Source organism: Alligator mississippiensis, chromosome 1 (genome assembly GCF_030867095.1).
Source record: "Alligator mississippiensis isolate rAllMis1 chromosome 1, rAllMis1, whole genome shotgun sequence".
Classification (NCBI taxonomy): Eukaryota; Metazoa; Chordata; order Crocodylia; family Alligatoridae; genus Alligator; species Alligator mississippiensis.
In genome coordinates, this window is record NC_081824.1 from 369,513,234 (window position 1) to 369,537,051 (window position 23,818).

The window sequence follows — 23,818 nt, forward strand, 5'->3', positions numbered from 1 at the left end:
GCGCAGTGTCTACCTATTCCCCTACACAGCATATGCATTCAACATTCTTCTCTGGCAAGAGGAAGTAAGTTAGCCCTCATTGTCCCTGAGCCAACTCAGAATTCATTTAGTAGAACCAACCCCTTTCAATTATTTTCCATCTGCACCACACCAAGAGCAGATGGCTACAAATCCTTGTAAAGGCCTTATAGCATATTAATTTTAGGTGGCTCCTAGAGCTTAACTCCTGGATTGTCCACACTAACACCCAAAACTGGTAGAGGTACCCTGATACATTGGTCCGATATTGAATTGGCACTGATATAAAGAAAATTGGCTGTATTAGAAGTTGGCCCAATGAGGCTGATGATTTCGCCAATAAATGCCTGTGTGTGCATGCAGCTGCAGTGCAGCACATAGGCAGCAAGAAGCACAGTACAGTAGCATGGAGAGTGGTGTACAGCTGGTGGAAGGGGAGGAGGGAGGGAAGGGGCATGGGGGAACAGATCAACTTCCCCCATGGTGAAAGAGCAAGGGAGTGGGACAGGGGCAGATGCTGCCCAGCCACAGTGGGGCATGGGATAGAGCCACGGCTTGTCCTGTGGGTAGGGGTGGGGAAGCGGCTCTTGCTGCTGTGTGTGCCCCAGGAGGGCCCGGGGGGGGGCATGTGCCCCCAGATCTGTGTGGGGTGGGGCAGTTGGGCTGCAGCTGGGCTCTTCTTGGCAGGGGCTAGGCTTGGGGCAGGCAACAGTGGTTTTGGTGCCGGAAGGGGACTATGTGGGAGGGCTGCAGCCACCCCAAATTTTGCCATATCCCCACCTCCCAGCATCACCACTGCCTGCCCTGAGCCCAGCTCCCACCAAGAAGAGTCCACTACAGCCCCAACTCCAGCCTGCAGCTGCAGCCTGCAGCTGCAGCCTGCAGCTGCAGCCTGCCCGCTCCACCCCATGCAGATCTGGAGGAACACTGGCTGGGCAGTCTGCCCCTACCTGACTCCTTCCCTCATCCTCATGTCCCGCTCCTTCCCACCTCCCCTTCCACCACAACAGACTTACCAGCTGCACACAGCTGTATTGAAAATCGGACTGGTATCAGCCGATATGCCTCCTTAAAAATTGGCTATTGGTATCGGCCCCTCAAAATCTATCAGTGCACCCCTTGAAACTAGTTTTAATAATACCTTACATAGCTTAAAATTACAGCACTTCAGGGCAGCTCATATTCTATCAAAATGTGGCCACTCCCCATAGATGAGCCACCCAAGTTGCAATCCTCCAGCATTCCAGAATGCAGTATCTCCTCCATCACCCTCTTTTTCTGTGTAGATACATTTTTCAGCCCCTGAACTCTACTGCCTGGGGGAAGGTGAAGGTAAAGCAGGTACTGGCACCAAGCCAACTCCACCTCCCAACCCCAGCGGTGTGACCTTCCTAACCCTAGGGGTGCAATCCTGTAGAAACAGCCTGCAGAGCATATGCCAGCTAGCCAGGTTGCAGGGTATTCATAGATTCATAGCTTCATAGATGTTAGGGTCGGAAGGGACCTCAATAGATCATCGAGTCTGACCCCCTGCATAAGCAGGAAAGAGCGCTGGGTCTAGACGACCCCAGCTAGATACTCATCTAACCTCCTCTTGAAAACCCCCAGGGTAAGGGAGAGCACCACCTCCCTTGGGAGCCCGTTCCAGACCTTGGCCGCTCGAACTGTGAAGAAGTTCCTCCTAATGTCCAATCTAAATCTGCTCTCTGTTAGCTTGTGGCCATTGTTTCTTGTAACCCCCCAGGGGTGCCTTGGTGAATAAGTACTCACCAATTCCCTTCTGTGCCTCACCAAATCCCTTCTGTGCCAGTATAGATGGGTCCTGGCATGGGGTCTAGACAGAGGGGTGGAGGGAACAAAGTAGGGAGCCAGATTAGGTTCCCATTAGCTGGGTTTCCTTCCTGGGGCAGTAGCACCCCCAAAAGTACCTTTCATCACTGCTCCTAGCCACCCTAGGAAGCACCCCTTTACACCCCAATCCCAATTTATCAAAACCCTAGGGTCCCAATCCCAATTTATCAGACCCTACGGTCTTACGTTTTGAAAAATATAGGCTGTCCTGCAGTCAGCCACCACGGCCCCTGCGCCACCCTGCGCTTCTACCTTGCAGTGTGGCGAACGGCTGAATGTGCAGTATGTGATGCCATAGAGGTGTCTGTAGTGCAATATACCACATGGCCACACTCATCTGGATGCAGCCTCTGGGTCTATATCACATTGTGTTACAAGCAAGGTGAACATTTTTCACATTTAGGAATAAGTAGATCATTCAGTCATTCAAAATATATCTATATTTCATTTGAACACATACATAAATCTGAGAGTGAACAAGAATGAACAAGAAGTCATTTTAATATTTGCTATCCTCCAATGTATAATGAGAAAGGTTTATTTAACAACCAGTGCCATACATTTTCAACAGGGGGAGGAAAAAAATCACTTTATATTCATTTCTAAGGAAAATGACTTGTTAAAGAAAATGTCTAATCCCTTTCCAAACCATCTTATGCTGGAGGAAGGAGAAATCACACCAGTGAACAGAAAGAAAAATAATCTAAATCTGTCTCTCTCAATTTTTGCAGAAATAAAGCATTTGAGTACCACACAAAAATTTTGTAGAGGAATCCTTCTCATCTGTAACTAAGACATGGGTGATCAAGAACAGGCAAATTTGACACAGAGGGTTAACTTGGGCTTAATGCCCACAGAGCAACAGTTAGCCCTCCTGCCCCTGTTTTGGGGAGGGGGTGCTATTAGATATACATCAGTTGATTCTGGGGGACAACTAAAGAGAAAACAGGGCTGGGAGCAAGGTAGTAGCTTCTAAATGAGTGCATCAAGGAGAAAAACTGAGCAGACTACACTGGACAGTGCCCACTAGCCCTCAAGAGGTCAAGAACAGGAAACCCTTCTGAGAGACAACTGTACTTCACATGGAAAGCATTGGCATATGGAGGAAGCCAGGCTACAGGCTATAAACAGAGCTTTACCATAAGAAAAAATAAAAATTACAGTTAATCTTGCAACAAGTATAATTGAAAACCTAAAAATTAGAAGCCAAAAATTATATACCGCCCTATGCAGGATTAACCTTTTCTTTCCTTTGTTGAGTTTTGGAGTGCATGAGAATGACCCTCACACTGAAACAGAATTGAAATAACTTCTCAAGAGTATGCAAATAATAATCACACCTACCATCAAACTTCTTGTGCCGGGACACAAAGGTCGTGCGCACAAAATGACTTGTCTCTTCCACCAAGTTTTCAAATTCCAGTTTGCTCTGCTGGCTCAACTTGTCCTCCATTTCTGATGTGCAGCATGTATATTCCTGAGGGCAGATTCGCAAATGTTCTCCTGGAATAATAAAGAAGAGGACATTGTAGATTTACAAATGGAAATAAACCATGGGTTTGCATTAATTTAATATACATATTTTTTTCCCTGAAATGTATTTCTTCTTGTTTATCTGATGAGTGCATGCTTAACTGAAATGATATACACACGATTTTCTCCTCCTGCACCACTTTCCAGATTCCAGAGTCTGCACTTGGGAATACTTTGTATTAGTATGTATAGCTTGACCCCTACCCTGTATTTCCTGCAGTACTGAGCACTTTTCCTTTGCAGTGCCATTTGGTTGAACTGTATTTCAAAGGATGAATCTCTTCTAATGTTAAGCTGATTCCCAACTGGAGGTTCCCTCTCTGCAAATGCAAGTAGATGAAACATGTTGAAGACAGTTGCCTGATCTTTGCTTGAATTTGAAATGTCCTGAGCAATATAGCTGGTAACAGGTCCAGTAATTAGCTGTCATTCCTTTCTCTCTAGCAAAATCTTAAATAAGAAGACTATATATTTTGAGAGCCCAACAATACTCTATTAGGCAGAATAGTTGAGCAGAGGAGAAAGGGGAGAAAGTTGGTGTTTTCTTCAAGTTTTTTTCTGCCTATATATTTTCCCAGGTGTAGCAAATCCACCCCTTTCCATCTCCTCCACTCCTTTCTGCTTGAATAAGTGTACTTTAATAGGAATGTTTGGATGCCACATGTTTTCTTGGACAACATTTCTTGTCAAACAGCAAATGCTCCAGTGAATGGAAGAATGCAATGAAGGGTTTAATTAATGCTTCTGTTATATGAAAACACAGTGTAAAAGGTAATGAAAGCCTCTTATTTAATTCAATAGAGTTGTCTTTTGATGCATTGTGCCATTTCTGACAATATTGCTTTCTTCGTGCAATTTGCGAGTGGAAGCCAATTCCTTAGCTCATGAAATTAAAATGGTCTGTTATTACATGAAATGCGAATTTCCAATTGACACTGTGCTATGGTGTCAAAAATGTTTAGCTTGGGCTGTTCAAAGAAAAGAAATTCCACTATTCCTCTGGAGAAATGAAATAAATAGCATGCTCCTGTGATTAAAGTTACTTTTAAAGTATTTAAAACATTTAGCTTCCTGTATACTAGGTCCTGCAAATCAGTGCAAATAAAATGATGTACAAAACCCAAGGGTTAAATAAATATTGGGGGCCTGATTCTTATTTATGCCCAGGCCACCTGGCATCACTTTTGAGGATACAAACTGAGTTTATATGTAATGTATTAATAATTTAATCTGCTCTTATTTTGCATAAATGAGAATCGGGCCCTGAAATTTCAAAGTGCCCAGAGAGTTCACATATCAAGACCTTGTATTATCTGCAATAAAAATATAAAAGGAAAAAAAAAAGACTTATACCTGCTTAGAATGAATGCTGTCCTTAATATGCCCTTACTTTCTTCTGTCATGACCCAAAGGTCTGATTTTTTTTGTGTGTGCTTCGGCACTAAGAATTATCCCCGTGGGTTTACAACTTCGTTGTACGGAGGAGTTCTGCTGCGCAGAGAACCCGCGTGCAAAGAAGTTTTCCCGCCACTTTGCAGGGAACTTTGCAGGGTGCATTTCCTTTGTAGCACAGAAATGCACGGTGCAAAGATTTCCCGCTCGTCGTATGCAAATTTGTGCCCCGCAATTGGCTAGTTCTAAATTATTCACACGTGGCGACTAGCGATTGGCCTGCTAGCCATATAAGAGGCTTGAGCAGTTTCCGCCCAAGCCGAAGAGGACTCCGCATCCATCTCGTGGGGACTCTGGGTGCGCGCGGCAGGGTAATAGAAACCCTGTGTGTCGCTCAGAGGAGTTTGGCGGCCTGATCCACCACCCACCTCTTCCCGTCCTCGAACGGAGCCTACTATAGGACGTAACGATGAGTTTAATGCGCGCTTGTCCTGGACATCCGGAGTTTGTCGTGTTCTGTCTGCGTGGAGCCTTGCAACCTCCACGTGTGTTCGTGTTTTTTGTTGTAACCGCAACTCAAGCAAGTTCTCAGCCTACACCACGACCATCTCGGTGTAAGTAAAATAATCTTAAAATCAACCGTTACATGTCTGTGCCTAATTCTAGCTCGGCGCCCGCCCTCTCCGACCCGGCCTGCCCGGGCTGCTGGCCACAGCCCGCGTGCAGAGCGACGTAAGCGACCCGGGGTCAGACCCGGCGCGCACACCTTCCATTAAATAAAAGGAATATTTTTGTGGTAAAGCATAATAATTTTCCCAAACCATCAATAACTGAATTTGTTCCTCTGTGATATTTCACCTATGCTGCTGTGGACTTTTTTTCAGAGATCTCAAAACTTTATAAAAATGCACAGCAATTCATCTTTCGAAGGGCCATTTTGTTATTGCTTTAATTATTACCGGTATTAGACTAATGTCTTGGGGCCTTGCATAGTCATGCACACGAGAATGCCATTGTGTTAGGCACTGTACAAAACACAAATCAGAAAAAGTGGTTTTAGAACATTCTTACTTGTTAATTAAAGGTCAGAAAAAAATTCTGACTGAAAACTAGGTACCTTTAAAATTAGTATAAATAGATTTGCCCATTTGAAATGATTAGATAACAAACAAGAAGGAAAGAAAAAAAATCACTAGGCATCTTTCTCAAACCACAAAAAACCACTAAAAGTTTTACAAGAAAATACCCCTTGCCTATACATTCCTTGCCCTTATGTACCCAATGGTTTTTTGCTTTGCAGTAGTAAACATTTTCATTTCTAGTTAGTGGTAGTTTACTTCTCCTTTGTGTTGCATTCTTTATTTTCCCCTTCTCATTATGGATCTAGTTTCTCTTTCCAGCTACATTTACATCCCAAATTACTTTAAAGCACACTTTAAATACTTGGTTACAACAAAAACCATTCCTGTGCATTTATTTATTTATTTTTGCAACTCTCTTTCTCCCCTTTTAAGTATATATTTTCATGTGATGACCTGTTTCACTTCTTGTGTCCTGAACACAAGACTGATAGTCACTGGCTTCAGAAATTCGATTTCTAAAAAGCTTATCATGTGGCTCTATTTAGGCAGATTTTTATATGGATGACAAAAGGTACATTCCTGACACAAAGTCTATTGCCTTGCCAAATGTCAGGCCTCTATTCCAAAGTCTGAGAGCCATACAGTATTTCAAACAAAAAGTCTCTAGACTTCTGCTTTGAAATTGTTTATCAGTCAATCCATGGCAAACAAAAGCTGCCATGGCTACTTGGGGATTTTTTCTTATAAAACTAAGTAGTCTTTATTAATTAAGTTCAGTGTCTTCCTTATTCTATGCAAGTTTTCCCCATCAGTGACATTAAGACTGCTCAGATTGGAAGGAACTCTGGAGACAATATTTTTATTGCTCTTCCTTTATTTCCTTATCAGGTTTATTTACCATTTGAGTTTTGCAATGCAGTGTTCTAGTATCTTAAAAACAGTTTAATTACTGATCTGTGCATTTAAACACCTTAAGTATTTTACAGGCTTCAGTTATGTTCACAAATAATATACCACTTCTTGTCCTGGGAAACTCCATGCGTTTTACATTCTTTTGTTCATTTTACCAAAGATTATATGGCATAGGTAGCATCTGCTAGGACCAACTAGTTTTTTCCTTGTTGCAAATGGTGTCTCCATAGATAAACTTGACAAAAATATATAGTTATGCTGCACAAGCTCTAAGCCAGACTTAAACAAGTAATTCAGCAGTTCCCCCTGACCTACCACAACTCATCAAACCACTGTGTTTCCAACTGAAGATGCTGACTTACATCTATCTCCTTTTGTGGTCTATGTTTTATAAATCAAATCAATTGCCAGTTACAAATTTAGATCTTAGTGTTCAATTTCAGTTTTATTATAGCTGTAATCTCACACCTGTCTTCACTTGCTCCAAATTGGCAAATTTTACAGTTAAATTTGGTAATCTTGCTTGTATAGGGTTTTTGTAATAAAAGAATTTATAAGGCACTTGGGTTTATACTTGGGTGTACAGCATTTTGGTGTCCCCACAAAGTGCTATAACATTATAAAAGCTCATGAGAGCTTTAAAAAAATTACAATTTAAAACTCTTAAATTGAGTAACTGCTTCTACCTGCCATGAACTGTTTGAGTATGGTAGCTATTTGCAAAGGGTACAGTCTGAACATACAGTGAATCTTTATGGAAAATAAAATTAGTCTTAAAAATCTCTGCCCATGATTTTCACAAAGGGCTGACCATGGAGCTACTTATCATATCATAAGTGAGAGTATGATAATATAAACCATTTAAAGGAGGTCAGATTTTTATAGGTTATGCTCTAAATTCCAGGGGCAATAATTCTTTGAGATATGATTAAGGCAAAAATTGCCGAAATAAAAAACAATAACAAACTCTGTAATGTATTTTGCTCCATGTACAGGTATTTTACGTCTGATTGCTGCTAACAGAAATACTCAGTTAATGTATGCTCCCCTCTGTAGCTCAAGTTGCAAATGCATGTTAATGCACTCATGTTATATTGGCTTTCAAACTCTGTCTCTAAGGCATGGATTTTCAACCAGGCTGCCATATTGTCCTGGGGTGCCCCAAGGTCCTTACAATGGTGCCATGGGATGCTACATAGTGTTAGCACTGTTAGGTTTACAAACATGATTCACAAGATAACCCCAGAGATTTCAAATAGAAATCCAGAGCTGTGATCTTTCTGGGCTCTTTGCAATAGAAAAACAAATTTATTGGGGTTGGCTTGGGGTTTTTTTGTTTGTTTGTTTGTTTGTTTTTTTAGTAAAAAAGAGAGAGAGTGAGATTTAATAGCTGGCCTAGTTTGAGGGGTGCCTTGAGTCTCCCCAGGGGTGTCTAAAGTCAAAAAAGTTGAAAACCAGTGCTCTAAGGGCTCTGAAGCAAGGTACATTTTGTAATATCTTTTATTGGGCCAAATGTGTAGTTGGGACAGGTATTAGACAACCTTTTGGGCACAAAGAGCCCTTCTTCAAGGATGACTGTCTACGAGTAGAAACTTTTAATCGGTTCATAGCAGATTACATTTATAAGGGGGTACAGGCTTGTTTCTCAATTAGATTTTCAATCTAATCTAATACATTTTTAGAAATACCTAAGAAATTGATTTTTAAATCGCATTAAATAACCCTCTTTCCACTTATTGCAAAACAAAGGTATTTTCTATATTGGAGTCTAACAATGAACGTTTTCTAAACAGAAGTTCCTTCAGTGTTCTCGGCTTTATTTTAAAACACTGTAATTGCTAAATGAAGTGCATATCTTTATTATGATAAAAACATATTTTATAGATTCATAGGTGTTAGGGTCAGTCAGTTGGTCATCGAGTCTGACCCCCTGCCCTGGGCAGGAAAGAGCGCTGTGGTCTTATGACCCCAGCCAGGTGCTTGTGCAGTCTCCTCTTGGTAGGGGAGAGCACCACCTCCCATGGAAGCCCGTTCCATATTCTGGCAACCCTTACTGTGAAGTTCTTTCTAATGTCCAATGTTACATAGTTATTACTTTTCTCCAAAAGACAATACTTGGCCCAGTTAAGAATCTGGCTTATGATTCTTAGCGAATCCTACAAAATAGCAGAGAATTAAAAATATAACTTGTTATTCATTAAATTACCAAGTACTTAAAGATAAGCAAGAAATATTGAGTTCATCATCATTTTAGCCAGCATTCACAGGGTAAAAAGTAAAATATCATTTTTGTTGGACCAAAAATGTTTCCTAACTAACAGTCTTGAGGCTTCTTCTGACTTCACAATTATCTTCTCTGTGGGATATTTACAGCCCTGCAAGCAACCTCAGTGAAATTGCACCTGACATTCAAATTGCAGATTTGAACTTTCCTACTTAAACTAAAACTCAGATTATAACAGAATTAGTTTAAATCATATTTCTCAGAGAAGACTGAAGTAATATTTACAGAAAACAAGCTAAATGAATGAGGGAATATGTCACACAGAAGCAGGGTGACCAGGTGCAATTATTGATCCTTCTAAATTCTGAGCACCTCATTATCAAGCTTGCACGTCCACCTTACCCTAATAAACCAACTCACCCTCCCCAATGACAGAAAATGATGCATTTCTCTTGCCCTGGACACCAGTCATCTTTCTTCAGATTCCTTTGGTTCCTTGAGTGCTTTGAGGTCAATTAAAAAATGAGTACCTTCCAAACAGACCAATAATTAGTTAACAGTCTCTTCATTAGGAGTCCCACAGGGAACATTAATTTACAAGAAGACCTGACCCTGCTGTCCTTGGACAGCCCTCAATAATAAGTCACAGAAGACGAGGCCAAGGCAAACCTGTTCGTACCAAGACTACACAGCTGTGAAAGAAAAAACTAGAGTCCCTAGAGCCTTCCTAACTAAACTATTAGAAGCAGCAGCACTACTGCTACACTCAGGTTCATTTTATTTTCCAAGCAGAGTTAGACAATTGGCTTTTGATAACACAGCTTTGTGAGGAGAAATTTTAGCTACCTCTTGGGTGTGTATTACTGACATTTTGCCCAGTGCTTTATGGAAAGCAAACTGTAAGGCTGTGATTCAACATCATGTAATTTTATTATCTCTCTTGTGTAGCAGGACTCTCTTGGGATGTCTAACTTCTTCCCCCTCGTGGAGTTAAAAGCAGGGGCATGGCTTCAACGCTCCAGTCCTCCTGGAAACAGGAAGATTGGAGCAGCCAGTGCTCCCCACACTATCCCCAGAGAAGGATCACTCTAGTCTGAGGAAGGCACCATGTGCAGGAAAGAGGACAGTTGCAGGATGAACAGCTGTACTGCTCCCTCCCCGGGAAGAAAATTACCACTGTTTCAAATGAATGCCTGTTGATGGCCTAAGTTTTTGTATTTTGGATGTCCTCTAAATATTATTTTCAGCATGATAGCCAGATCAAGAGATTATATGATATAAACAATCATTCAGCATTTATTTGGGTGAGTCAGAATGTGTCTGCGCTATAATCTAAAGATGTGACATCCTATACCTGACGCATGGTGTTTCTCAAACTAGATGTTCTCTCAGGATCCCAGAGACTGAGACTGGTTTTGTCATGTTAGGGGCTGGTGTGAAAAAAATCATATCTCAGTTAGCCAGGACTTTCGGGTTTTCAAGGTCAAGCTAGAGCCACACCAGGGTTTTAAGATTCTTATACCAGCTGGTGCCTAGGATTGACTCATGAAGGACTACATTTCTAAATGATGACTTTGAAAGTCCAGGGTTTTCTGCAGTTCATTGGAATCTCACCTATGAAACCAAAACATTTCCCTGAAGTGCTTTAGAAACAATATTTCCTGGGGGAAAAATGCTTCTCTAGCAAATGTTCTCCCCTTATTCAGAATAACTGCACCTCTAGGCTAAGGACAGAAATTACACACAAACTGGTACAAGTGATTGGAAATCAGTTCAAATCTGTAACACTATAGAAGTTCAGAGCACTTGAACTGCTTTCCTGGTTGTTGAAACTGGTTAAAGATAAGTCTGATACTACTGCCATCCAGGTTTAACTGATTTAGGCTAAATCAGTTTATTGACCTTCTGTCCCAGATCCCCTCCAGATTCAAGTTAACTTACAGTCCCCCAGCATCCCAGAATTCTTTGCCTCCCCCCCCACACTGCAGGGTGGGTAGGATAGCTTTGGCTCAAGCTGTCTGCTCTAGCTGAGCAGGAAACAATGCTCTAGCACCCCCTGGCTTCTGGCCTGGGCCAGTGAAGGCAGACAGCTGCATTTCTGGAATCAGGGGAAGTACTGAGGTCCTGGAGGGGAGGGGAGTCGGGTGTCCAAGAAGAGTGGTCATTCCTTAAGGAGACGATCCTGCATGCCCAAAGGGAGGTAATCCCAACAAGGATCAAAGGGGGCAAGAGGGCACAAAAGCCCCCATGGCTCACCAAAAGCATACGGGAATGTCTCTTAGCTAAAAGGGAGGCGTACACCCAATGGAAGGGAGGGGCCATCACCAGGGAGGACTATACCTTGGTTGCTCGGGGCTGCAGGTTGGCAGTCAGGAAGGCCAAGGCGGAGATGGAACTGGGACTAGTTACCTGAATCATGGACAACAAGAAGTCCTTTTTTAAATACATAGGGGGCAAAAAAGGTACCGGGTAACGTGGCGCCTCTGCAAGACATACTAGGAAATCTGGTTGTCACACCAGATGACAAGGCTAACCTATTTAACGATTTCTTTGCCTCCATTTTCCTGAACAGGGACCAGATCAGCCCTTCTGCCAGGACCCCCTCAGGCCCTGGGGGAGGCACACCCAGGCCTAGGGTCAGTGAGAATCTAGTCAGGAAACTTCTGGAGAGACTGGACATATTTAAATCAGCTGGTCCTGACGACCTCCACCCCAGAGTGCTGAGGGAATTAGCAGAGGTCATTGTGGGACCCCTGGCATGGTTCTACAAGCACTCGTGGTGCTCTGCTATGGTGTCCGAGGACTGGAAAAGGGCCAACGTGGTTCCCATTTTCAAAAAAGGGAGGAAGGAGGACATAGGGAACTACAGGCCAGTTAGTCTTACCTCGATCCTGGGTAAGCTTTTTGAGAGAATTATCCTGGCGCATGTCTGCGGGGGGCCAGCAGGGGAGGTTATGCTTAGGGGCAACCAACATGGGTTCATTAGAGGCAGCTCCTGTCAGACCAACCTGGTGACCTTCTATGACCAGGTCACAAAATCCTTAGATGCAGGGGTAGCAGTGGACGTAGTCTTTCAGGACTTCAGGAAGGCCTTCAACACTGTCTCTCACCCCATTCTCATTAAAAAACTAGGGGACTGTGGCATTGACACCTACACAGCCAAATGGGTTGCTAAGTGGCTGGAGGGCTGCACCCAGAGAGTGGTGGTGGATGGGTCATTTTCAACCTGGAGGGATGTGGGGAGTGGGGTCACCCAGGGCTCAGTCCTCGGACCCGCGCTGTTCAACATCTTAATCAGCAACTTGGACGAGGGGGTAAAAGCACCCTATTCAAATTTGCTGATGACACTAAGATGTGAGGGGATTTGGGCATGCTAGCAGGGAGGAATAAGCTGCAATTGGACCTGGACAGGTTACAGGGGTGGGCAGGTGAGAACAGGATGGGTTTCAACACTGACAAGTGCAAGGTGCTGCACCTGGGGGGGGAAGAACCAGCAGCATACCTACAGGCTAGGGAACTCCCTTCTTGTCAGTGTAGAGGCAGAAAAGGATCGTGGAGTCATTATTGATGCCAAAATGAACATGGGCCGACAGTGTGGGGACATGGTCAGCAGGGACAACCACACCTTTTCATGCATCCACAGATGAATATCGAGTCGGTCCAAGGGGGTGATCCTCCCCCTCTATGCGGCACTGGTCAGGCCGCAGTTGGAGTACTGCGTCCAGTTCTGGGTGCTGCACTTCAGGAGGGATGTGGACAGCATTGAGAGGGTTCAGAGGAGGGCCACCCATGTGATCAGGGGGCAGCAGGGCAGGCCCTATGAGGAGAGGCTAAGGGACCTGAATCTGTTCAGCCTCCACAAGAGAAGGCTGAGGGGGGGTCTAGTGGCCTGTTACAAACTAGTCAGAGGGGACCAGCAGGTACTGGGGGAGTCCCTGTTCCCCTGAGCACTACCAGGAGTGACTAGTAATAACGACCACAAGCTGGCAGAGGGTAGATTCAGACTAGACATCAGGAGGCGCTACTTAAGTCAGAGTGGCTAGGATCTGGAACCAACTTCCAAGCAAAGTGGTGCTGGCTCCTACCCTGGGGGTCTTTAAGAGGAGGTTAGATGAACACCTTGCTGGGGTCATTTGACCCCAGTACTTTTTCCTGCTATGGGAGGGGGTCAGACTTGATGATCTGATCAGGTACCTTCTGACCCTGCCAACTCTGAAACTATGAAGTGAATGTCTGTTCACTTGCTTATCAGTTCAATCTACACAGCTTGGACTAACTCACAAAGACTGAATTGATTCAGACTCTGGGTTTTTGACTGTCTGTATTTAGCTCTAATGTCATCTAGGTACTATTATACTGAAACAATGACCACAAAAAAAACACACCTTTTTTAAAATCCTCAGATCATAACAAGTATCTCTGGAACCATTTCAGATTTCCACCATTTTTTCCATTCCCTGAAAATCTGGGTCCTGTGTTAGTACACACAACCTCTCATATTTAGGAGGGCTTCGCCAGCTTTTCTATTATTGTCTTTGCCTAGTTGCCCTGTATAGCTTGTGATACTTGCCAAGGTTCAAGGTCTTAAAAAAAAAAAAAAATCAATAACTGCATGTAAGAGTTCCTTGACCTTCAAGTTTTTTTTAATGGTAAACGTTTGACCTTTATGATTAAAGATCAACTTGAAAGAAAATACCCAAGCCTCCTCTCATAACCACATCACTACAGAAGGCCTTTTCTACTGGGAGAACAAAAGGGCCCCATGTATTTTAATAGTCTTAATAGAAATGCCTGGACATTGAAGCATAGTCTAATAAGCTAAAATGTGCTTGACCTCTGACTTCTGTGGAAACATTATTATTCTATTAATATACCTTTCCCCTGTCTATGGGTCATAATTTATCCTCCAAAAGATAAATTAATTTTCTTTTCATTCTTTAAGGAGGAGACATTTGTACACACTATTTCTGTTGACTTGCTGTTCAGCTGCAAATCTACAGAATACATCACCTCCCAAACCTTGCAATCCTTGATTCAATTGGGAAATGCCTTTCAGAAATTTGTTTTGATAAAGGTTTAATTCACTCATCCCAATACACAGGTTTCAGATATAGGGGCCAAATGGGCCCTGCAGATTCTATGTTTGTTGAACAGGCTGGGGAACCTTTCCCCACCCCACCATTACAAATAAAACCTGTATCAAACAGGGTATTTTTCTTCTTTTGTTTTTCAGGTGGTTTTATATTTATATCTCCACAAAGATTTTTTTCCTCTACAGAGAAGGTAAGAAACAGTCTGATAGTATGCACGAGGGTGGGAGTGAGACACCCACATATACACCTCCCCTTCCCCCACCCCCACCAACATACCTTATTTCACTTCACTCCCACCCTCGTGGGTGAAAGGGCCCAGCCCGGCCAACACACAGATTGCAGGCAAGGCTGCTGCTGTCACTGCTGCAGCTACTGGAGAACCTGCTTGGCTTCCCCAGTGTCTTGCTTGCTCTGGGCAGCAGGTAGAGAAGCAACAGGGGTGGAGAGAGGGGCAAGGCAGGGGAGAGCTGCAGCTGGGTGAGCATGGAGCATAGGGCTGAGGCTGGCAGCAGCACGGATCCCATGCCCAAGGAGGCAGCAGCAATGTGAAGCTCTGGTGGGCAGGGTGTAGGCATGAGAGAAGGTAGGGGGTATGGGAACCCTCCCCGCCAATGGTGTGCAGCCCCTGCAGGCAGCAGCAGCTGGTGGAGGTGCTCAGGGCAGGGTGCTCATGCCCAGCACAGGTACTGACACCTAGTGGCACACAGCTCCAGCCAGCTCTTCACATGGGTGCGAGGAGTGCAGTTTGGCTGAGCCACCTTTATTGCTGGGGCTCTGTGCCATGTACGTGCAACTACTGTACTCCCAAGCCATTTGAGTGTCAGGGGGCATGGGAGGCAGCCAGATCCAGCACATGGAACTTCCCTCTGGTGGTGTGCGAGTGCAGGAGTTGCATGTGTGCAGCAGGGAGCCCTAACGACACAGACAGGCTGGGCAGGCTGAGCTTCTCACTGCAATGTGCGGCACTGGCCGGAGCCGTGTGCTGCTAGGTGCCAGTGCCTGCACCAGTCACAAGCACCCTGAGTGCCCCTGCTTGCTGCTTCTACTTCTGCCTGCAGGGGCTGTGTGCTATGTGAGGAGTGTGGGGGGGATCCCCACACCCTCCATTCTTCCTCACACACCTCCCCACACCCCACCATACACACACACCCCACACTCCATATCGCGCACACACAGACACACAATACAAGAATAAGACTTTATTTTTGAGTTATTATGCAATCACCTCTATGTACAGTATGCAAACACAAATCATGAGAAATATTTTTTGTAGTCAAATTAAAATTTGTTACAGTAGGTGCTTGACTTTTAGTGTATGATTATTTTTTTCTGGTGCTAAGATGGCAAACTCCTGCCCCCAAAGGAGTATTTGTCAGGAATATTTGTCAGGGCCAAGGAGAGGGACTTCTGGTGGCAAAGGTGAGGGTTAGGGGCAGGACTTCTGGTCCCAAGATGTTGACCAGGGGGCAGGGCAACTGTCAAGGGGTGAGACTACCCTTGTGGCCCTTGAAAGCTCACTAAACCCCATTAAATGCCTCTTCTGCTGAAATAATTGCCTGTCCCTCGTATAAGAGGACTCTTTGTTGAGGTAATGATGATGGAGGTCCGAGAGTAAAGGAAATATGTCATCACAGGGTGTGTCTACATGAGATGTTTACTGTGGAGTGGGATAATTAGTTCTACATTAAATGTCTTGCATCTGCACATGGAGCCCTATTAAGGCACAGAAAACTAATCAACTCCTCAGCACAGTAGCACTTGTAAATATAAGTACTACCCTGCTAGAGTATTTTACTCTGCAGCAGCACATGTGTAGACACTGATATGGCTAACTGGGTCATGATGAGGTGCTTCAGTGTGGGAGTGGGGAGGGGCCTACCTGCTGGTTAGCCCCACACTGGAGCACCCTTGTGTCCCAACCAGCCACTTGACAGCATATTGAGCACAGGGGAGCAGCCCTGGTCTGGCAAACTGATCCCCTGGACCTCATTCTAGCTGGGGCTGCTCCAACCTTGCTCAACATGCTCCAGCCCTGGGTGCACATTCAAACAGTGTGCCCAGAAGCAATAAACTCCACAGTGATACAAACCAGAGTTTATTGCTGCATGCCAATAGCATATGTAGACATGCCAACAGAACTCTACTACTGTTACTCCCACTGGTTAGGTTTGTAAGGGATACCCTAAGTTTTTTCTCTAAATCAGAGCCAACATGAATGGCCAATTATGTACTGCTCAGCCATCCTAAAATACCCAGAGCAGAAGGTTGAAAGTGTTCTAACTATGCTCCTGCTACACCTCTCACACACCCAGACACAGAAGAATACAAATTGTGAATGTTCAGAGGAGTTTCACAAGTAATTTTAGAGATTAATTGGTGATTCTGTTTACAGGTGACCCTTGCCATTCGCGGGGGATACATTCTTGCATCCCCTGCAAAAGGTGAAATCTGCGAATAAGGCACTGCGTTCATGAACTCAGTGCCCCCAGTGGCTGGGGCGGGGGGAAGGGAGCGGGGGGAGCATGGCTTCGTTGGCAGCGCTGGGAGCCCAGAAGCAACAAGTGCGGAGCTCCAGAGGACTTCCTTTAAGTATATTTAAGAATCGGGCTCAGCATTCACAAATATTTGAAATTGCAAATGCTGAACCCACAAATTTTATTTAGTGAGGGTGGCCTGTATATATATTCGGAAAAGTAATCATATCAGAGATGACTATGGCAGTTTCTTAAACTAGTGGAGATAAATCCAAGAAACAGAGATGGACCATACTACAGTTAATCAGGTAATTTGATTTATTACAAAAATTCAAAAGCTTTTTTGCTGTGAGTTGTAAAAATGGTTCCAATTCTGGCACAACTATAGCAGTAATATATGTTACAGTACTTTCAGCTGAGAGCATTCAGCCCTGATTTTTTTCCTATTTAGGTGGCATTTAAGTTCGCTAAATGCAAGTTAAAAACAAAACAGAAACAACAACAAAACCCCCCCACAAATATTTGGCTCACTGAACTTGGACCTCTCAAGTTCTCACTGATCTAATTATCTGTGATACTGAGTTTTACTGCCAACGGCACTGGCTTTCATTGCTATCAAATTTAATGTTTTTAAATCTCCTAATAAACTCAAGTTATCCTTTTTCTTTACACTGTGCCAACAGTACATAAGGAAGACAGATTTTATTTTACTTTGCTGACATATAAAAGGGAGGAAAAGTAGCTGCAAGGAATAAAGGGTCTCCAAGTGTTGGTAGGTTAAATTAATTACAGTATATTCATCAATAAATAACATTGCGAAGAGGGACAGAAGGTGAGAAAATTGAGAGAGACAAGTAAATGCCCATATCTTTTTTTTTTTTTAAAAGAGTTTCCCAGAAAATCCCTCAAAGATCTTAAATGACTAAGGAGCCTAGTTCTATACCCCTAAAAGGTAATTTGACTCTCATTGACTTTCTTGGGCTGTTCCTGTGGTGACACTGGTATGCTCAGACACATTCTTTGGAACAAAAGGGAAATAACAATTTAACCCAAAGTTATTTACTTATATCTGAGACATAAGTAGGTATTTGGGCACACACAGCAAAGGTGGAGAGGTGCTGATGCTGAGTTTTGGGGAGAGATGTAGCCAAGCACTAGAAAGTCTGACCTCCTCACACATAGGGCTTTGCCTCCCTAGTGAAAACTGCTGCTGCGGCTGCACTGTGGGGTCCCTGGGAACCACCATTCTACCGGCTGCTGTAAATTGGCACCCAGAACTGGTGCCCCACATGCCCAGCCCTAGTTATCTTCCTGACCTTCATGAACAATTATAATATGACTGATCAAACAGCATGGCAAATATATATTTTCCCCAGGGATATATCCAGGATGGATACCGTGCCATAGATGCATCCACATTTCAGGCCACTATAACAGGACAGCAGCAGCCAAAGACCTTTATTTAAGTCCTCGAAGCAAGTAAGAATCCCACCACTGTTCTCCTCCATTCTCAGCAGCAAGACACTTTCCTCTCTTTCCCTCCCACTGTCCACTATGCCACTGTCTGCAGGTGTCCCAGGGATGGGGGCAGGGTGAGGTTCCAGAGCCATTCCTGCCCAGTTCAGCCACATGGAGCCAGGGACTGCAGCAGGCAGGGTCCTTCTCTATGCCCAGTCCCCCTGGGTGTTCCCTGCCAGCCCAAAAACAGGTTCAGAAGGGAACCTACTAGCTGCCACTGCTATATGTAGCTGAGCTTGGGTCCACAGAGCAGGAATGGCTCTGGAGTGCTCCCGGTCAGTTGGAGACTCTGGCAGCAGTGGGTGGGGGTAACTCTACTAACAAATAAGTCAGAACAATTTATTGAAAGGAAAAAGAGAGAGAGCAAGCTCTCACACACACTCCTGTCCAGTAAATAATCTCTTCCCTGAGATAGCACTTTTTAAAATTACATATTAGAGACTAAAGATGCCACTAAGTATATATAATATCAGCTAATGGCTCTCAGGTAGCTTTGCATTTAAAAAAAAAAGAAGTATAGGTTTATAACAAGGAATATTAACACACAGGAGATACTAACTATACTAGAAGTTATGTTAAAACCAAAAGAGTAGGTCTAGTATGACTTACAGTAAAAGAAACCTTCAAAAATATTAATTTCTTTCATTTCAATTTGGTTTTTTTGTAGTAACTTTTCTATATTCCAGAACGATTTTTTGTTTGCTTTAACTGATACAATGGAGAGAGAGAGGTAGTTATCTTTGTTAGTCTGAAGTCAGGCAAAATGCAGGGCAGGGTGGCACCTTACAAACTGATGTGTTCAGAAAGGCCTAAGTTTCTGTAGGCAACAGCCTAGATCATCAGATGCTAAGTAGCATATGACAAAGTTGTAGCTGTCACCTATGAAACCTTATGCCTTTCTGAATGGATTACTCTCTAAGGGTCACTAAGGATTAGTTTCTGAATGAATTAGTCTCCACAGTTACGGACAGACATTACACATAAACTGGTTTAAGTGATCAGAAACTGATTTAAACCCATAGCAGAACAGATGTTCAGGGCACATAAACCAGTTTGAAAATGGCTAAAACTGGTTTGAGATAAACCTGGTTGAATGTAGTATCAGACTTAGCTGATTTGGGTAAAACCAGTTTATACAATGTCTGCCCCAGACCCCTGGCTGGTTTAAGATAAACCAGACACCCCCAGCATCCCAGTATGCTCTCTGGGCTTGACAGGGCTCTCTGCTCCACAGCAAGGCTGCCCCTCTGCTCCATGGCCAGAGCTCCAACAGAGACTTGCAAGCACAGAGCATCTGCCTGGCTTCTCCCTAAGCAGGGATTATTACCCCCTCACCTAGTGAGGTTAGCCTAACCTGCAAAGATTGCATCAATTCAGGATCAGGCTTTTTGAATGTCTGTTTCTAGCCCAAGGGTACATCCCCACACTTGCAGAGGTGAGCATTTCCAGGGGCACAAAAAGCAGTGGCACACATTTGTGCTATTGCTTTGTGCCCCAGGGCATGCCCGTACACATGCACTCTGGCACATGCCAAATTGTCCCAGGTGGGGTAGGGGAGGCTAGAGCCAGCACCTGCACTGGCCCCAGCAGCCATACTTAGGATCCTGGGGGCCTCCCAGGGCAGCAGCAGTGCTAATCTGGCCACACAGAGCCTGTCTAGCAGCCAGAGTGTGGTTCTGGATGGCCAGGCTCTGTTTCTGGCACTGAACACTGGTCACACCAGACACTGGTATCACTGGACATCCCAGTATCAAATTTTGGCACCATGCTGTGCACAAATGCACATTCGCCACATGCAGTTTGAAGCATCACAAACAGGTTTCAGGAGCCACAAATTGCATGTGTACACTCATGTGGATGCACCCTAAATTTCCACCCTGCCCTGCCTTCTGACTGATGAAATAAAGTTCACATGATAGGCACAATTATCTTTAATGAATGCATTCTTGAAAACCTTGGCTGTATCCTCTGCCCACAGTATATGGCAGCAGATTTGAGCTCTTACAATATGCTATCAATCTTCTCCTCCAAATTGCAAATTCACTTTTGAGTGATTGAGTCCATTGGCACCAATTTTGGCTGACACTTAAAGGAGAGACAACTTAAAATGAGAACCAGATGACTACTGTACTGTTTTAACATTTCTTTGGAAATACTCTGACTCTTCTATCACATGGATAGAACATCCATATGAAAACAGACAATGTGAAAACATTGTATAGCACGGTTATATTGGTCTGCTTTACTGAAGTAAATTACAATATAGTTATAAATATATGTTACAATATATTAAACTAAAAAAAGTGTCTTTCAATGGAGTCCAACTGACATCTGAAGCCAATATTGCATATTCTCATTACAGAATTCTATTCCCTTTTTAAACTCTAAAAGCATAAACTCAGGAAGTAATCCTTGATGCCATATAATACTTTACTATCACCTTACATGATTCATTGCACTCACCCAAATTTAAGGTTGTGCTCTAATATTTGCAAAACTATCTAGCAAGTTCAAAAGCAACTCATTCCTGAAATCACTTGTGCAAGTCGGTAATCCATTAAACTCAATGGGACTTGTACACATAAAGTTACTCAGGCATAAGGTTTTATAGAATAAAGACCCAAGTGAGAACAGAGTACTAGATATCAGAATTTATCTTGATTTTCCTTTCCTTAATTTTTCATCTACAGAAAGGGCTTTGCCCTTCACATGCCAACGGTGGTAATTACATAGCTGTATAATGGCAATGTTTGGCACTCGGCCCAGTTTTGATTCTCTTTCTGTCTGTACTGACAGGCATATCTCTTTTGGAAGCAAAACAGAGGAAGATAAGGGTATTCCCACCCTTTAGCCCAAATGCCTAATGGCCAGAACAGCAGCAGGTAATGTTTTCAAGGTGAAGGCCAAAACAACCCAGCTTGGGTCAGAGGTAGGCCAGTGCTTCTGACCCAGGAGCTGACACTTCTACTGATGCTTCTCACTTTCACTGAGCTATGGCGTGGGCTTTTCCATAGTGTGGTTCCCCTGTCACCAGAACACCACCAAAGCCTTCCTACCGCTTAAATACCACCAAAGTCCCCAAGCTCCATGGGCTTTATCCAACCCATAGCCTAGAGAACTTGTTCAGGGGTGGGTGGGGGAGAGACCTTTCCTCTAGCTTGCTGTCCTCCTTATGATCCCGTACATCTTCTTGTCCTGGCTGCCCAGTGGACCAGCTTCAAGAGAAGGGCTACAGAGTGCTTGGAGTGATGCCTAGCATGTAGCCTAGGGAAATGGGCGATATATGTTCAAATATGGGTATCAGGAGCCTAGAATCTAGGTCTTCCATTCCTTGGATAGGTACCTTAGCTACTAGACAATAAGGTTGGAAAAATTATCATTCCTCCTTTTGTAAAAACATCCACTGCTTGTACTTTTTCTGTGATTAAGGTTTCAGGATTTAGATGGAATTATGCACATGCTAGGTGATTCTGTTTCACACCAGATACCTGTGCAGACTACAGAGCATGCTCAGAAAGGAAGCACAGGACATGTACAGTTTGGATTCCATATGTATCAAAAATTTGTTATTCAGTTATGTAAATGTCACTCAGGCAAATGATGGGTAAAATGAGATTTAGTCTTAAAGTGTCCAATATGTTCATAGCTATATGCTATGTCATATGATCGCTGAAAGCTCAAGTTTTACTATTTTGGGCCACGTACAACATAAAATGAAATCACATTCTATATTTGTAAATGAAATATTTTGGTACATAATTAAATAGGATGTTTTACATATTAGAAAGAAAAACCATTATTAGAAGTTACATATAACTTGATTTAATGATTCCTTATTACAGCCTATAAATGTCTTACTAAAGTCCATGACCATTTATGCATAGTCTTGCAATAAGGCCAGCGTTGTCCCACACAATTTCTACCTGCTAAAATTCAAGGAGTTTGATCCAAGGAAGACCTTGCTCTGGGCACTTCTTCCCTCCCACTGGTATTCCATGCTGGCTGCCAGAATTTTATGTTACTGTAGGAAAAGTTTAACACTGTAAGTATGAGACCAGAATGTTCAAAAGCAGGAAGGTTAGATTAGAAGATTTGAAAAGCCTCATAGAACCCAAATCCTTACCTAAAAATTTACAAGTATGTGTTTCTGTTTCTTGTACATTGCTACCTCCATTCTCCTTATCAGATAACTGATTTCATTTCTATCTTTCCTATTCCTTCATGATCAAAGATATGCCCTCAAGACCTTCAGTATCCAAATGCCCTGCTTGTGATTGGATATTTAAGATAAATCCTTAGCGTACAGATACTGAGCTCTGTTGGATATTGGAAGCAATCTAGCATAGCAACACAGAGCAACATGCTGGTGAATTTGCTTCACTGAGAAGTAAGTATAGCATCTATATCTGTATTTATATCACTCCTTTAGCAGCCTAAATAAGCCTGGTAATGAGTGCCATCAGAGGTACTGAGAACTTACTGGGAATCAATGTTCAGCACATGACAGGATCAGGCGCTCTAAAATCCTACACATATTATAAATCTTATTATTCCTATTAACATAACCTATCTTCCCAAAAAGGAAAAAGGAAATCTCAAGTAATCACAAAACTAACAGCAGCCATATGTGGAAGTTCTCACGAAAACTGGTGAGAACTTATGCTAGCAGTTCAATTTTCATAGGTAGTTCGCTAGATCTATGGAGAGAAGATGGATACCTTGTGGAAAGATTGGAAGCTTCAGCCAAAGTGCTTCAAGTACTGAATTTTATAGGGTGTCTAGAGCATTCTGTGTTTCATGATTCCTGCCTTTTTAAAGACAGACACTTCATGTCAACTAGGATCTGCAACTGATACAGACTTTGAGAAGAGAATGAGGAGCAGTGATTTCATGCTAATTTGATGCATCATTTAGAGTCAAGATAGTATCTAAGACTTGTTTGACAGGGTACATGCAAAGAATAAAATGATCAAACTAAAACCTTGTCAGTTATTTTATTAGCAAATCAAGTTCCCAAAAAGTCAGTGTTACTGAATTTCCATTACAAGGGATTGTATCATCAGAACAGGTTTCTTTAGATGAAAGCTACAGATAATATAGTGAGTGAACTCCATACAGGTGAAAGTGCAATTGTTCAAAGACCATTCAAAGATCTATTTCCCTGTAAAATACCATACAATCAGGTTGTCTTTGAATGATTACATTTTACCTTATTAAATCCTGCCATAGCCTTGCATGAACATTTCTGTATTTCTTAAAAGACTACTACACAGAGATGAACAAAGCTCACTAGTTTTGTTTCATAGGGAATCAATCATACATCATGCTCAGGTTTGATATATATGGGTTTGGCATTTGAATTTCCTTTTCTCACTTCCCTCAAGTTTGAATATGTCCAAAATCCCAGTGCATCCTCAGTTAAAACTACCATTTTATTCTTGTCTTACACTGCACAACGTAGAGCATTGCATACTTCCAAAGCCACAACATGACCTGGCACATATAGATGAAGGGTGGGTCCATGTTCACAGAGCTATTAGACAGAGCACCCAAGTTAGGAGGATGTGAAAAAAAACCCAAACTATTAAAGTTTATGAAAGGGAAGAGAGAGAAAAAAAAAGATTCAAGAACATTCCTAATGTAAGAAGTAATTATTTTAATATTAGTCTTGTAGGACTTATATGAATTTAATTTGAAAATTCTGATAGCAACTTCATAACA

The 23,818-nt window shown here is 43.0% G+C and overlaps 1 protein-coding gene across 1 annotated transcript in view; it reads right to left on the reverse strand.

Moving 5' to 3' along the window:
* Window positions 1–23,818, reverse strand: part of GPC6 (glypican 6) — a 1,341,038-nt gene that overhangs the window by 926,540 nt on the left and 390,680 nt on the right. The window contains exon 2 of the mRNA XM_019486962.2: window positions 3,214–3,372. Within this exon, the coding sequence (XP_019342507.1) occupies window positions 3,214–3,372 (159 nt within the window). The remainder of the gene's footprint in view (window positions 1–3,213; window positions 3,373–23,818) is intronic.